Source organism: Strigops habroptila, chromosome Z, assembly GCF_004027225.2.
Source record: "Strigops habroptila isolate Jane chromosome Z, bStrHab1.2.pri, whole genome shotgun sequence".
Classification (NCBI taxonomy): domain Eukaryota; kingdom Metazoa; phylum Chordata; class Aves; order Psittaciformes; family Psittacidae; genus Strigops; species Strigops habroptila.
The window spans coordinates 24,245,933-24,263,312 of NC_044302.2; the positions used below are offsets into that span (position 1 = coordinate 24,245,933).

The 17,380-nt window shown below is 35.3% G+C and overlaps 1 protein-coding gene across 7 annotated transcripts in view; it reads left to right on the plus strand.

The window, feature by feature from the left end:
- KIAA0825 (KIAA0825 ortholog) overlaps positions 1-17,380 on the plus strand; it is a 253,246-nt gene that overhangs the window by 16,208 nt on the left and 219,658 nt on the right. For 4 of the 7 annotated variants that reach the window (XM_030471433.1, XM_030471436.1, XM_030471431.1 and 1 more), the window contains one exon: positions 15,412-15,551. In XM_030471433.1, coding sequence (XP_030327293.1) covers positions 15,421-15,551 — 131 coding nt within the window. In that variant the 5' untranslated portion in view covers positions 15,412-15,420. Of the gene's footprint in view, positions 1-5,835; positions 6,017-15,411; positions 15,552-17,380 lie in introns of those variants that run through there. The other 3 variants (XM_030471435.1, XM_030471432.1, XM_030471438.1) reach the window with 2 other exon arrangements.

Here is a 17,380-nt window from a genome sequence, read left to right on the forward strand (position 1 = left end):
AATCTTAGAGGGGCGTAGAGGGCACAGCAATGAGCTGCTCCTGTGCAAGAAAGGAAGTGTGTAGTGCTGTGGTTACAGAAGCATGTACTGGTACTACCAGAAAGTTAGATTAATGTTACAGTTTTCTGTTGTCTTGGTTTTGTCTGGGATAGAGTTAATTTTCTATCTAGTAGCTGGTGCAGTGCTGTGTTTTGTATCTAGAGTGAGAACAATGTTGGTAACACACCAGTGTTTTAGTCGTGCTCAGTAGTGTTTACTTTTCAGTCTCATGGTTTGCTAGTGAGGAGGGGCACAAGAAGCCGGGAGGGAGCAGAGACAGGAAACCTGACCCAAACTAGCCAAAGGGGTATTCCATACCACAGCACATCATGCCTAGTATAGAAACTGGTGGGAGTTACCCGGAAGGCCCAGATCGGTGCTTGGGCCAGGCTGGGTATCGGTCTCGTGGTGAGCAATTGTATTGGGCATCACTGCTGTTCGTTGTTTGTTTTGGGAATTTTTTGATAAGGGAGGATCTCATTTGCTTTCAACATAATTGATTTTATTTTCTAGAATGAGGACTTGTTCTGGTTTTGCCAGTCATCTTTTCTGTTTGTTCTGCAGGATTCTTCTGGTTCCAACAGATGGATTTTCTGCTTTATTTATATAGTGTTACCTGATCTTGCACATTTTCCTTTTTGTTTTTCTGAGCCCCTTGTTTGCAACCATACCATAAGTTTCTGTTTGCTTCTTTCATAGAATCATAGGATGGTTTGAGATGGAAAGGACCTTAAGATCATCCAGTTCTAACCCTTCTGCCGTGGGCAGGGACACCTCACACTAGACCGTGTCACTCAAGGTTCTGTCCGACCCGGCCTTGAACACTGCCGGGGATGTAGCATTCACCACTTCTTTGGGCAACCTGTTCCAGGGCCTCACCACCCTCGCAGTAAAGAACTTCCTTACATCTAACCTGAACTTCCTGTTTATGGTTAAACCCATTACCCCTTGTCATATCGCTGCAGTCCCCAATGAAGAGTCCTTCTCTGGCATCCAAACTTTGGAGTTGTGTGTGCCTGTTTGTGAGTTACAAAATGGTTACACATTTCCACACGTTATGCTGATTGTAATGCTACAGGGTGCTTATGCACTGTCAGCAGTCATGCTGTTTTAGTGACCATGTGTCTCTTTTCAGTGGAAAGAAATATTAAATTATGTCATACTTAAAATAGTGGAGGTAGGTTTGTTGTGACTAGAAGCATGGGTTCAACAGTTGACTGCAGCTGTGAGATAGCATTCCGATGTTAATACTGTATGGGAGGAGACAGAGTATGCTTGAGCCATAGGAGTGCATCATCTGACAAAAAGCAATACTGAGTAAGTAAGGGACAAGCAGGGTTGCCCAGACAGAGCAAAAAGCAAGTTAGGTATCTGCCATTTCATGGCGAAGCATTTATTGGTTCTTAGAGATGCAGATACTCTGTTAGCTCTTCCAGCTACTGATAGGACAAAATTCATTGTAAACAGCATTGTGTTACACCTGTGTGTTTTGTAGCCTGTTGTTAACTATTAATTGCGGTATAAAAGTGTACAAGTGAAAAACAGTCACTTTGAAGGAAATTGGAAGGATTTTTCTTTTTTCCCTTCTAATAAATGAATTTCATTTGGGGACAAAGAGTGACAAATGTCAGCTACGTATCTTCATATTTACTTCTCTATCTCCATGTTGTCATTCGGTGGTGGTAGTCTTTAGCCTTGCGAAAGTACTTCCAAGTGCAGAAAAAAAATATTAACACAATTTCATAGAATCACAGAATGGTTTGGGTTGGAAAGGACCTTAAGATCATCTCGTTCCAACTTCCCTGCCATGGGCAGGGGCACCCCATGCTAAACCGTGTTACCTAAAATTATGGAATACCTAATTAGAAGAACATTTAAAATTCAGTGTATAGTTTGTGTGGGCTTATTCTAGGTTACTTAGGGTTGGGAGAGTGCTGCCCTTCCTGAATGTGCAGATTTTACTATGTTACTCAGCCAAATACTCATAATTTTGAAAATATCCCTATTTTGTTGGAATCCATCTCTCTCTCCTGGTGTCTAGTATTCATCAAAGGGGAGGTTGGTTTGGTCAGGCTGTGTTTTCTAGTGGCTGGCTGTGGAATTAGCCTGAAGAGCAAGGAGAGAGAAACAATAAACTCAAAACCTAGCATTTCAGTATTTAGAGTGTTTTCAAGTACAAAAGGTAAAATATTTGCTAGAGATTCAGAACACAGCAGATCGGAGGAGAGGCTCCTGGCAAAAGTGAATATGGATTATTTTGCATCATTCCAGAATTAATTACAGATTCTTCATTGCTTGTTTATGTTATTGTGTAATTGTTGTACTGAGTTTCATTCTTAAGATGAACAGCAGAAATACATTTCACAATTTATACCATGTAGTATTTTTTCTGCAAGTGTAATGCATGTGTTTACATTTTGGTGTATATTAGTCTAGGAAGATGCAATTTAGTATTTCAGTTATCAGCTGAGACACCTTTCTTTGTGTAATTCTTTTTTAGTGCAGGGCTGTTAGTTGTGGGAAAGGTGTGTATTTTTTAATTTCTTCATTTTTTAAAAAAGAAACAATTATAATGTGTAGCCAGTATTTGTGATTAGCAGAAGTTCACTTTTCGCCTGTTGGTTTAGTCAGCCAAATGTAAGGGAGGAGGCCTGGAGTCTTTTCCTAAGGACATCTCCTGAGTAATTGAGTTAAAGGTCACTAAAGACTTTTGGTGGGCCTCTACAGAGGCCATGGTCAGCAGAATCTAGCTCACACAGTGATTAAAAACTTCTTGTTGATTTCTAAGGGATAACCTCACCTTCTATCAGTTTTTTATGTAAAGGACTGATTTGTCTCTATAGCATGTGGTGGCTGTTGTTTCTAGAACCACTGGAGTTAGAAACTAATGCTACACTTTGGTAAACTAACGCGTTAATCTCCTGCCTGTTTGTGATACCAGCTGTTAAAAGCTTGTTGAAATAAAAATGTAACGTGAGCAAAAAAAAAAATTCTGTGAAGCAAGGGCATTATACTAAATAAGCATTTTCAGTATTTTTAAAACATCTTGGGAGGCTGTCAAACTGAAATAAATTCCTACGTTTCAGAAGTCACATAACTGAAATTTCATTTAAATGAAGTTGAGTCAAAAGTATGTGACAAACATAAGCATTTTGTATTTTTCTCTACTAAATGTTACTGTCCCATCATAATTACTTTTATACTAAAGAGGATCTGCTTCTTATGTGTCTAGCAGGGACTCCTATATCTGTCACAAGGATTTTGAGAAAATGCTGAAACCTCTTACTACTTTTGAACTGAGATTTTTGGAAACACTGAGAAGCTTTAAAAATTAGTATCTGAAAGAAAGATTCCTGTGTTGACTTACGGAATTATGTTTATCTGCAGTAGTATAAATAGCATCCAAATTTGCTAATTACATCTATTTGGACCTGTTACCCAAAAGAGTATTACAGTTGTCTTCTGACACCTATTCTGGTGTTCATTGTCACAATGCAAGCATGATGACTAACTTGCATATTAAGAAGGGATCAGGAGTAGCAGCCTGAAACTACAGGTGATTTAAGTTATAGCTGAGAAATAAATGTCTAGAAACTGAGTCAAAATCAAAAAGTAGAATTTGTAATAAAGATGACAGTGTGTATCTGGTATTAAGAAATAGAGTTGCTTCAAGTGAGGGTGGAGTTTATTGTCAGTAAATGGACTAAACTTCGAAGGAGGAAGGAAATCCTTTGGCTTAAAACCCAGACAAGGCCTCAGTTGCCTTCTTTCCATTGTTTAAACCAACTGTGCAGGTTCTTACCACATTTCATAGCATATTCAACTAGTGGAAAAGATCTGAATAGTTTTATCTACAAATACTTTCTGTTACTCAAATCTTTTATTTTGATTACAGTTAAAAGCTGAACTTTAATAAAATGTAAGCCTAGCACGAAAATAAAATTGTTAATTAAGGTTAAATTTAAATGAACAAGGAGCTTGGGTTTCTACATAAGTTTAAGTATTAGGAAAGTTTGTCGAGAGCTCTTTGCTACTTCAGTTTATCTTCAGCTGAACTTCTCCATGTCCTTGACGGTATTAATTTTCAGAAGGAGAATTACTACACTGCTTTCTGAAGGTCAAATAGGCCTGTAGGTTGAAAAGCTACAGGCTGCAAACTACTCTCTGATCTAGGAAGAAAAGCTAGGTTACATGTGGAATCATACTGTCTTCCTTCTTTAAACAGTGATACCAGTTACATTTGATTGAGTACAAGTATATGATTGCATATGAAAAACCTTAAGATTTAGTCATACAGCAACTATTCCAAGGTGGAAATACTAGCTGGATATTTTGAGAGCTAACAAAAACCTATTCAGACCCACTTACATATATATCTTTCTTGGCCTCCTACTTTTTGATAGTTGCTATCTATTTTCCCCAACATATGACAAGCTATCATTCAGAATAGTTATATTCTTTCTACCTTTGTTGTGCTACTTCAGGAAAGCCAGGAAACTTACTTTTACTGGATATATATTCTCAAACAGAAATAGACTTTTCATAAATATGTCTAGGGTGGAAGTCCTCAAGTCAACAGTTTTTATAAAGCCAGCCAGATCTGTGGTTTGATTATAAGCTGAACAAGGGAGATGTCTTGTGTGAGACTTGGAGGTCAGTATTTTGCAAACAGTGTTTTGAAAGGCAATATGCCTTGCAGTTAAGCCCTCCTGCTTCTCACACTTTATGTATTAATGTTTAGGCCACTGTGCACATGACATTGCTTCAGGTCCTTTCAGCTGTGTAAAACAACAGTGCTGTTCTCAGCCACATCATAGTCATGAGAGTCTCATGCCTTCTGCAGTTTGGGCACTTAATTTTTTCATTATTTTCAAGAAGAGTCCACGCATACCTTCAAGTTGTTTTCTTGATTTTTCTTACTGGGTTTTTTCTTTCCTCTGCTCCTGTGTTTCTGAATAACTTCTTACGCAACGTGCAGCAGCAGTATGCAAATAAATGGTTGAAGAACTTACTCAGAAACACAGACTTAGAAGGTGACATGGTTCTGAGAGTCAGTGGAAAAACATACTTCTGACTAGTGTATTGTGTGCCACTCTCTCAGATTCTCATTCAGCGAGAGGCTTCAAAACTGCCTGAAGCCAAACTTTTGCATTTAATCATAACCTTTGTCCTGAAATCCTGCTTTGGGACTTTGCTGTGGTCCTTTCTGTCAGCAGACCATTTAGCAGTAGCTGACATTTTCAAAGAGATTTGATGTCAGAACATACCTTTCATGAGTGTTTCAAAACGCTGTCTTAAGTGTGCAGAGGCCTTTCCAATTCCACTGGTCATTCATCTTGCATTTTGAGAACAGTTTATTAACACAGAAGTTGCATCTTAGTAAGTTGAGGGACCACAAATAGCTTCTTGCTGTTTTCCTGGCTGCAAGGAGAGGAGTCCGGCAGACGCTCCTGGATGTTGCAGAGGTTGGTCATCAGTACTTAAAACCACTTCAGACATACCTGTTTAAAATAAATGGTGCCAAAATGCCACAGACTCTCCATCAGGTTGCCTTGTTTGCTTCTGCCTCTCAGAAGTATTCCTTATTTAAAACATTACATCTGCCAAACAGCAAGCATCCTATGTGCAAGTCAGATCATAACTTTTCATGTTTTCCAACATCACAGCATGACTGCATCCTTAAAACATACCTAAGGTTTTAAGGCTTTGTCTCTCATATCGGATTACAAATTCTAGGTAAATTCAGCAGACTTAATTACAGGGATTTTCTTTTCCATTTGTCCAACTATTTTCCAGAAAATTGTTTTAATTATCTCTGAGTCCTCTACTCCTTTGCAAAACTTGGCTGAAGTTGGGAAAAGCGTGTGCCTGGGGCAGAGTGGAGAAAGATGCACAGACAACGGTTGTGTAAGCCTGTTTTCTTTGGAAAGTAGACTGGAAAGCAGCAATATGAAGAGTTGAAGTAGAGGAATAGAAGGTGAGAAGCAAATTCATATATTAAACAGAAAATAGTTTTGTATAAAAAAGAATGGGAAGTAACAGTCTTCTTTAACCTAAATTCCATATACTTGTGATTTAAAGAAGAAAAGGCTATGGACGCTGAGAAGGAGGATGTTATTACAGGCAGTGTGTCATTATTGTCACAATATGGTCAAAAGCCTTTTTCTGAAAGGAAGTGATACAGGTGTCTTTAAGATTATTTAGTCTTGCTTTGCAGTCCTCTTACAGTTTGTGTGTAACTAAATATTCCCATCCAAAATACTTTGTCTCCTCTGGGCTCGATCATGAATTTGCTGTTACACTTTGAGTAAGAGCAGTGATGGTTTCTTATGAATTCAAAGACGGAGATTGCATCCTTAAGGTAAGTCTGATTTGATCTACTAGCTGCTTTGAAAGTTTGGATGGGGACTGACTGAGAAGCTTCCATGTTTCCATTTCATACTCCTGGATTTGGAGTATGGGTGAAGCAAGCAGATGCTTTTTATTCAAACAAGACCATGTCTTGCAAGCTTGAAAATATTTAACTTTTCCTAGATCATGTGTACTCAGGTATAGTGTACTCCAGTATACATGGTAAAAGAAAGTAGAGTGCTATTACTTATGTCGGGGGTTTGTTTTTGGTTTTTTTCCCCAAGAGAGAGAAACAGAAGATTAACAGTGCTTTTGAAGCTGAGAACTGTCTAAGTAGTAAGCAGCAGTGTGTGGCTGCATTACCCAGTAGTATCTTAAAGATGTATTGAGCAGTAGGCAGTAAGGCATGAAACTTTACAAGTTGAGTTATGCCAGGGAAAACTAATTTAAACATTTGATTTAAGAAATGAAAGATATTTTTTAAAAAAAGAAACTTAATGGACATTTACATTTATCAGTAAAGTGTTTCATACAACATTAGAATTTAGTGAGAAGCTTTAATATGTGGGAAAATAAAATCCATTACGTTTATGCTACTAAACAAGCCACTAAGACTGTGACTGTAAACTTGGACCCACTTAAGAGACATCTGTGGAGAGTTTCTGTATTCTGTATTCCATTTTTATAAAATTGATATTTTTCCAACTCTTAGCTTTAAATTGAGAAATAATAGAAGGAAATACAATGTGTGGGAGTGAAGGGACTGAAATACAGCCTACTTTTCCAAAGCTGTGGTCACAGACTTTTTTTGTAATTATTTTACATACCATAGTTTCATTGGAAGGCTATTTCCTGTTAAAATTCTAAGAAGTCTGTATCTGATCTGCTAAACTATAAGACCTCAAAGGTCTTGAAATTTCTTTCCGTTAAATACCATTGTCCTCAAAGAGTATTGTATGAGGATGCAGGATTTTTCCAATAAACAAGAAGAGAAAAGGCTTTTGTGGTCTAGTATAGAAGCAGGCAGTATTTATTTGTAAGGATTTTAGTTGAAAATGGTGTAAGTTAGGTTCTTTACCAGTGTGTTAAAAGATTAGTTTCTTCAGTACAGTCCTTATAAATCTGTGCTGTTTTAAACACTAATGACAAGCAAGGTAGGAAGGCTGTAGCAGGTGATTTTGAGAGCGTAGTTCTGAGAGGGATTTGTGGTTTTATAAAGAATTGCCTCTTCCTTCTGAGTGTGTAAGTAACACAAAATGAGAAAACTCACCTAAATAGCATCTCTTATTGCCGCAGTTGGAAAGACAATTCTGCGGTAGATGCACTGTTAGTCTTGCACATAGGAGATCCCTTATATTCTTGTCCTCAGATAAAAACAATGCCATGCAGTCTTTCTGGGGAAAGTAATTATTGCTCTCAGACATTTTCTCATACCAGCATGCAAAATTTACTCAATACTTACAATCCTCTGGTGTAGCTGTAGAAAATAAATACTATGTGTTATTTTGAGCTTATTCTAGTTATTGTATATTTTCTTGGCAAATAGTATTATTAAAAAAAAAAAGATGGTAAGAGAACATACAGTAGGTATTTCTAACTAGGCTTCTAAAAATCTCTTGTCTATGCATTAGTGATTACTGTAGTCTACTGATTGGTAATTATTTTGTAATTGAAAAGTACCTTTAAAACATCCACCATTCATAAAACATACCCATTTGACAATGAGGTTGATTGATGTAGTCTTAGTTGAGGACAGTGGCAGAAGAGCGTTTTATACCTTGTTTGTGTATATGTGGCAGTGGCGGAAAAGTTGATTACTGATTTTACATCTAAAGAAGAAAAAATTTCACTGGATTCATCCATTTTTTAAACTTATTAAATATAATAGAACTACAGGCACAAAATAAAAAAATAAAAACAATTCTGTGAGAAGAGGCATCTTGAGTCCTTCTTTTATTGTTACTAAAAAAAGCCAGAAAAGGGGGAGGGGGGGGAGGCACACTTGTATACAAAAGTATATACTTGTATACAAAACTTAAGGCTTTAGTAACTGTAAAGACTAATAAGAAGGTAAGGAATATCACTGGCTTTTCACAGGTAGGATACTTAATCTCTGTGGGCTTCTGGTCTAAGAACGGCTTGTAGGTGTTGACTCTTGGGTGTTGTACACTGTGGGATTCCAGTTATGGGGTGACTGGCTGAGAGACAAAGATGATATAGGACTGTTTCACTCAATACCTACTCAGAAAATGGCCATTTCTTCTCTTCAGAAGGTTATGAAGTCATGTTATGCTTTATTCCTTTCTTCTGATATAACTCCTCAGGAGTTTCCTTGGAACTCCAGATGGCATGTTCCTCTTTTGAAGTCACTGCCTTTGACCAATAGTGTTTGATTAAGTTTATGTGAATGAGAATTCTCTCCTTGTCTTTGAACATTTCTTACCAGTCCCAAGTAGCAGGAAATGTAAAAAAGCTGTGCTGATTCCTTTGCTTTATATTCTCAACATTTCACGTTGTGTGAGTCAAAGAATGGGGGAGAGGCAGTAGGGAGAACTCATGGATCTCGGTTTTAAATTTTTCCATGTACGTATGACTAGAAAACAGGACTAAGCAACATAGTTTGAAAAACCCACAGTAACTAAAAATAATAGCATATGCTATTTGTCAGAAATGTGCATTTCACAGTCCTTTTTCAAGGCTTGAAAAGGCTTGGTGATTCAATGGCTGATATAGCTGCCTTAGATCATAGCACTGCATTCTAATATTACAGCTTTAGACAGAAGACACAGCTTTTTGTTTCGTCCACAGTGAGGACTGTGTTTCTTCAGTCTCACTATGGGTTGTATCTTATTCCCACTCTCTTATTTGCTGTACGTTATAATAGCAGAATTTGGGAAAAAACTGTATTCAGTGTGGTTACAAATTTAATTATAGATAGTTAGAATCTCTCTTTGAAAGATGTGAAGAAAAATGTGTTATGTGTGTGGTGAATAATAGCAGGTGAATGTAAAATTAACATTTAAATACGAGTTTGTGACAACAGCAAATGTGAAAAGTCTGCAGGGGGAACAATACAAGATGTGTTTAATAAAACTTGTTTAAAAGTTTGGGACATGCAAAATATTATGTAAACACAACGCTCAGGAAGACTTTTTCTTATGCATTAATTTTTTTTTTTCTGGAATGGTATGGTATTCTATTAGTAAAAGCTGTGTATGCTTCAGCAAAGTGTGGGAAATAAGTGAATATGAAAGGTAAATTTGAAAATCTAAATAGGGATCTTTAGTACCTGTGTCTTAGCAAAACCGAAAATGGGCTATATTCTTTTATAGACTTTTTAATTTCTTCCTTTTCTTTTGCCTTCTTTTTAATAGTGATACAATTTTGAAAAGAGTTTTGCCACAGAAGCTTTTACAGTGTCAACATAGAGCTCAAGGAACTATAATTTTTAAATCTATTTCTTGTGAAAGCTGTATGTGGTTTCCAAAAAAAAACAACTTTAAATATTCAGGTGATGTGGAATCCAGAACAGTAGGAATTTCACATTGGATAGTATTATCTCAGTCCATTGCCATCACTGTTGCTGCCTGCTGTGTGATTGCAGATGACATCTTCCGTGCTGTAAAGCAGCTGGGAACAGTTGTGCAACTAAAGATACATGAAGGAAATCACTGTTAAGGTGATGGTTTGAAAGTGTAAGCTGAGTGATGAAAAATCTTGTCAATTCTATTATCCCATTTTAGTTTTGCAAGGATGCTAGGGCAATAAGGAGGTACCTCCTGTAAGGTAAGAAGCAGTATCAGAAAAAAAAGCTTCAGTGATTTGGCTAGCTCTCTGTCCATACAGTTCTGCGGTTTGAAATATCCCTGTTTTCAAATCACGAGTACACTGGCATTCTCTTTTTAAAGTAATGCTAATGGTAACAATTTTCTTTTATTGTCCTGGATATGGGTGGAATGAGAGCTCTAGGGATAAAACTCATATAATGTTAAAGTAGGTTTTCAAATATTTAGATTGGCTGTAAAGTAGCAGTCCAGAAAATTTGATTGCCATGGTGCTTGGATTGCACTTAAACAAAGCTTTTTGTCCTATAGTATGGAATATTGTATGTGGAAAATATGTAGCTAAATTAATAAATGTATTAGGTAATAGTTTCTAAGTGGTTTGTATGTACTAGTTTCTGTTTAAATTCCAAATATAGCTATTTTCAAGTTACGTTGAAATACTCTGAAAGTAATATTTAAAGTATTTGGAAATAAAAGAAAGTACATTGTCATTAACTGAATGAGATTAATGACAGGTCATGGGTTTTTTAACTCTTGAATGCTTTAAAGGCTGAATTGTAAAATAACGATATTGGGTTTATACAAATCTTAGCTTAGCAATGAGTGATTTGGACAAAACAATTTAAGTCTGCTGTTCTTTTTATCAAGGTTTGTTTACATATGTATGCTGGTTGTGGTGAATAACAGAAGTTATGATGAAACCAAAACGTTTTATCTGTAATAAATCAGGAAGCTAAATTATCATAACAAAATTAAAGAGATTTTATTTGTTTTATTCTTCCGCTATTAGACACAAACTTGGTATTTTATTCTGTATCTTTGTGAAACTGTTTATGTTAAAAAGATTCAGGGTTCATTTAAGATTATTACTTGTTACTTTTCAGTCCGGGAATAAAACTGTTCATATAGTGCCTCAAATTCTGACCTTAACAGGTTAGAAATACTGGAAGTGAAGACCTTCTACCCAAGTATATATACAATTCCTTAATGTGACACCCTATAAATTGTTTGTTCCATTAAATATTTGCAAGTGCTTAAGTAGTAGATTCTGTTTAGGTTTAGAGAACTTCTTTAGATTATTTCATACACAGTACTATGTGCATAAAAGCCTGCCTCTGGACCTTACTGAAACCTTAAAGGTTTGATTTGTCTTTTTTCTGAAAACCTACTGTGTAATTTGCCGAAGTAGGTGCTACAGTACTCAAAGACAGATCTCTTTGACTCTGCATTGTATGAAATTATATACTGCTAAGGCTTCTTAGTTTGGTTAGACTTTGCATAAATGTATACAGGCATTTGAAAACCCATGAAAATTTAGAGTTTAGTTGGAAGTTTAATACGGTGCCATCAGTCATAATGAGAAACCACGTCTAATCTTACACTTACTGCTTTAGTTCTGCTATTATTTGCTTGAACACATATGTACTATGATTTTTTTCAGACAGCCCAGCTGACTGATTTTCCATTAGGCTTAGGCAGTTGATTCAGAGGCAACTGCCGGTGAACTGAAGTTTAGATTTTCTTTTTTTTTTTTTTTTTCTTCTTTTTTTTTTGCACACCCCTAGATATTTGTTCCGTGTAACTATAACACAGAATTTGCCTGGCATTCTCCCTGCTGATGCTCTTCTGTAATACCTGAAACTCACTCAAGTCAGAACAAGAATCTTATCTGGCTGAAGTGCCATAGGGAAGTCACAGAATAACAGTACTGAGTACTGATGAATGAGTAAGTGTGTCAACGTTTACAAAGTTTCTAAAAATGCTGGAATTGGTTTGTATGCTTTAAACATGAACTAGTAATGTTCTACCCAGTGAAATGTAGAACTCACCAATAATCTATATTTTAAAAGAATAGCATTTGTGTCAAAAAGTGGGAAATGTCTGTTATCTGCTTGTCTACAGTATGTTAGGCTATGAATTTATATTTAAATATTGTGATTTTCATACATTGAGCAACATCATACATGTGTGAATTCAACAGAAGTGCTCGTACAAAAATCTATTCAAGTCTTTTATCCACACGAACAGTGTGTTTGAGAACAAATGCTTATTTTAGTAAATACAAACATTTCAAATTAATCTTAGAAATCCTGTGGAATTCCCCATGTATGTTTGTAGTGGAAGATTTTCACAAGATGTTTATTGAATTATTTTATCAGAATGAAGAAATACCCTATTTGAACTAAGCATCATTTTATATAGGAGTACTATGAGAAGATTCCTTCCTTTTGATTGACACTGAAAAAGAAAATATTAAAAAAAAAAAAAGAAAAAAGGAAAAGTGCTCTTTGGTGGTAAACACTATATGAATTGAAAAAGCAAGAAGTGTCTGTTGATACAACTTGAGTATTCCATAATGTTTTTTCAAATAGGACTAATGGGTTTTGATAAAAATTGTTTCTTAACATTAGGTTTGTTAGAAGTGGTAAGTTGTTACAGTGAAGTTAATTTGTGTTGATACCCTGGTTTAAAATAAGAGACCTGAAAAATATTTCTTCTTAAGCTACTCTGTGCATAGGTTAAGCTTCTTCAGTAGCTACTAAAAAGATTGACAGTTACATTGTTATAGTTGTAATGAATGGTCCTCTCATGTGTTTTGAAAAGAACTATACCTATTACAGATAGGGACGCATTGAGTTGCATCTGAAAGAGGTTCTCCAGGACCATTAGTCTCAAAACATACAATATTTCACTGTAATAATAAAAAGAAATATGATGGAATGATACTTTTTATGAAGCATAATAACAAGTGTTAAATTAACCTTTGCAGAAGTGGGTTGCTGATGTCTAAAATACTTTGAAAGAATTTGAAATTTCAAAGCAGAGTTCTTTACCATATCTCAAATAATAAAAATTTGAAGAAATTTATTTATTTATTAACAAAAATGATTTTTTGCCATCAGAGGAGGGCTGTGTCATACTGGCTGTCAGGGAGCAGCAATGACTGGCTGCTCTTTCAGGTCTGGGAGAGAAGGTGGATAAACCAAGTGACTGGGGAAGGGCCTTGGCAAACTGGTGCCCATCCTGCTGCCCCTAAGGGATGCAAGAGAGGCAGGCACCAAAGTGATAGTCTAGTTCCTCTGAGAGTCCAGGTCATCAGGCAGTTAAAGCGTCTTAGTGCACCCAGAGCCCTGACACTGGTTATGCTAAATAACAGAATTTATGCTCAATTTGTGTGAATTTATATCTTGATGTACTTATTTTTCCCTTCTAAAACATCTTTATATTTTTCTTTTTTATGTGGTAGTCTCATATTAGGGAAATTCTTCAATTTTTACAGGAAGAAATTACTACTGACCATCTAAAACAGTATTTGAAAACTAAATAATCAAATGTTGCTTTTTTTCTCATAAATCGAGAGTGAAAGGAATAATTACCTTTTTTTGACGAGTGAACTGAAGAAGTATAACATAGAAGTCTTACAGGAATGCATACATGAAAACTAGGCTGTCATGTTAACAAGGTGATTTTTTTCATATGATGAATTTTTCAAATGGTAAGTGGTCTGTAAACTATACTGATATTTTTCTGAGGAACACGAGCTGCTTTTGGCTATCGTGTAACAGAAGGAAATTGGAATAAATATAAAATTTTGATTGTGCAGCTATTATAAAAACTCTGAGTCATTCCAAGCTGTTGTTATTTTTGCATTACATGTATCTACTACAGAGTACATTTTACACCAACCACAGACTGTTCTGCAAGCATAGTTGAATAAAAGATGTGTTTGAATTGTAAGTATTGAATGGAGTTAGCATCACAATCTATAGATATTCTGAGATATTTCTGAAGAGAAAAGGGAATGGATTTGGGTGACCTTGCCTGAATATAAGAATATGTGAGTGAACAACTGTATTTTCAGTATTCCTGTTATCTCAGTTCTGTAAAGCGCTGCTTAATCTTTTCCATTTAACTTCTGCTTTTAATTGCAGTGTCTTTAATTGCAGTAACAGATGTTAAGATACTTCAAGTCTTATATTCAAAGACTGATCTTCCCTCAATGAATTATGTGTATTTGATTTACGTTCAAAATTTTTAACCGAAAGGGTGACTGAGTTTCAGCTACATTCCAAAATGTTGAAAGTCTTTGAATTGGTATTTGCAAAGGGGTATTCTGTAGCTTCTGAGAATTTAAGAAAATTACATATCCATAAAATATTTTGTAGTATTTTGCTGTTAGGTCATATGTGCAAGACAGTAGGCTTTAAAGGACCTTCATGTTCTCTTTGTTATGAAAGAGCAAAACCAGAATTAATCTTTCTGCTGAAGAAATGCACAGTTCTGCTACTTGTAGGTCTGCACCCATATTTGTTCAAAAACTATCATCTTGACCTTGCGTGTTAATCTGATGTTCTTTTAGAGGATGTATCTTATATGTACTTAGAAAAACTCTCAATCTACTTTTCTAATAGTGCCTCTAGGTAAATTTCCAATCAACACTGTAATTGCTTCATAAAAGAATATTGCTTGTAAGAAAAATATTTATTAATTCATTACATTTTGTTGCCCCAAAATTGTGTGCATCTGACTAGTTATGTTTGTTTCTTATGTCGCTACTGCAATATGAATACTGTAATTAAATACTAAATAGTAGATATGAAATACACTGGTTATTAAGCAAGATTCCACTTTTCATGTAATTTTAGCTTTAACTTTGGTAGGAAGTCATCACTGTTTGTAAAACCAACTTCATTCTTTCTCAAAAAAGAGAGTACAGAAAAAACACAAAACAGGAAAAAACTCTGCTAACGTTTTGCTTCTAATATAAAGATTACTGGGATTTAGTGTCTTAGTTTGAGTAGGCCAATGGATTTGACATGTTTTGACAAAATATTTATTGAGTAAAATGTGTACAAAGCAAGATGACACTTGTTCTGGTCTGTAATTTTATGTTCTAGATATTTGCAATGGTGTACCAGCACCATTGTGAAAGGAGTAACAGCAGTTACTCCTCAGACAGAAATTATAAGCACACAGAAAATATAAATTTACCCTCTAATATATTTATTTTTATTTAATAGAAATTTATATTAGGGATAATTTTGTTTCCAGATCTTAAAAAAAAAAAAAAGGGGGGGGGGGGGGGGGGAAGAAAGCTACTACTCTGATTAAGGTAAAAGAACTACATAAACACTTCCTTTATTAGTCCAAGTGTTTCCAAGGAACAAAATGATGTATATTTTGGTACTTCTAGTCTGAGTTTTTTCATTATTTAACCACTGTATCTATTTTGCAGATTCTGAAAATGGAATGGGGAGGAGAGTATTCTCTAGATTCTTCCAATTTAGACTGTTTGTTGGATGTCCTTCGTACAGAACTGGAGTTTCAACAAATCCTTACTGATCTTGATGAAAAAATAAAGAAGAACTCTTCTAGGTAAAGAGTATTTTATTTGCATCCAAAATATTAGTGAAAGTCATTGCATTAAGGAAGAAATATGGCTTTTGTCTTCTTTCTTTTCTAGTTGTAGATTAAAATTTTTATAATTATTTTACTAGTAATTTTACCTTAACCACTTGAGCATTTAACAAATTTTTAATGCCAAATAATTTTTGTGATATAGTCTTTCTCTCTATGGCATTTTTTACTGTTGAATCATCTTAATCTTAGGAATTACTGCAATAAGTGTGATAGTGGAGGAAGAAAATATGTAGTCCCATGACAGTTGTATTTCCAACAGCTATGAGATAGAATTTTATTCACTGAAAGAGCTACAGAATTTTACAAAAAGGCAAAATTTGAACCCCGTGTGTTCTTTAAGCATTTCTAATGGAAGTAGAAAAAGCAAGGAAGTTAATATGTGTAATCAGTGCTACAGAAACAGTGGAGTACTGAAAGAGTTCTTTGTTAATGCAGATTTTTTCACCATTACAAAAAAATCAGCTCAAGGTTTTCTGCCTTATTTGAAAAGCAGTGGCAGTGTTTTGTGGCTAAACACTTTAGTACCTTTAAAATACTTTGAAAGATGCTCTCAGGTAAATAAACTAATTGCCCCTTTAGGTATCAGAGATACAATAAATAACATAATTTTGTATTAAATTTTGAAAATGCTTGCCTTTGCATAACAGTGCATGTTAGAGAGTTGCATGATTTCAAGAAAATAGTCTTCAGATGACGTCTGTTTTATAATTGTGTAATTTTAATCAAGCCCACATTTCTGAGAGGTCTTTTTCTGCTCCCAAACAGCTTCCTGAAGAATGGAGATAAACCATTGTTATATCTCACTGAAAACTGATTTAGGCCATCTCTGAATTATTGCTATATTGCTTATGCCAGACTTGAGACATTTTTCAGGCTTTTTATTTATATTACTATTACCTCACATTTTGAACATTCTCATTTAAAAACAGTGTTTACAGAGGTAGTTGCGATAGTAATAATCTGAGAGTAGCAATAATAGCGAAGATCTGGAAAATACACTATTGTGGACCACTGCATAGTGCGATTTCATATTACAATTTTCCAGCTGTTGACGTCAATGAAATGTAGATACTTAGAGTTTAGTTGATGCCATAGTACAGTAATGAGTACTTAAGTTTTGAGTTGCTATGGTCTTGTATATCTGGGAAAAAACAGCATCAGCTTTTTTGGCAGTTTTGTTGTCACCTCTTCAGCTACTAGATAAAGGTGATTTTGTTGTCATTATGCAGAGCCAGCTCGAGAGTTAGAAAGATTATTATCAAGATGAGCCTTTGGAATGCATGTTTTACTGCTATTTTTGTTTTTTAATGTGTGTAAAATGTTTGCTGCTGGTTGAGAAAATTTTGGTTGTGGGAAAGCCAGTCAGATGTTCATTCCTTTTAATGCTACTTTATATTAACATTCTGTGTTACATTTTACATTATCATCACAATGGAACTGTTTGTAATTTTTTAAGAAGGCCGATTGTCCCTGTCTTAGGACATGGACCTACAAATTAGAAAGGCCTTTCTCTGTAAGTTTTGTAAGATCCAAATGGTATTTTATGCAAGGGCAGCAGGAAAATGGATTAGGGAGTGGTACACAGCGACATATGCCAGGAAAAGCTTTGTATTTCTGCTGAATTGACACTTAAGCTAGTTTTCAAACTAATTTTCAGAAGGAAAATCAGAAAGTAGCCCTGTAGTTACCAGGTGATATTTTGCTCCTGTAATATGTCAGTTTCAGAAATGGAGAGGAGTTTAAAAGAAGATGGACAGCGGCTGATATGACTTTTAAATTAAAAA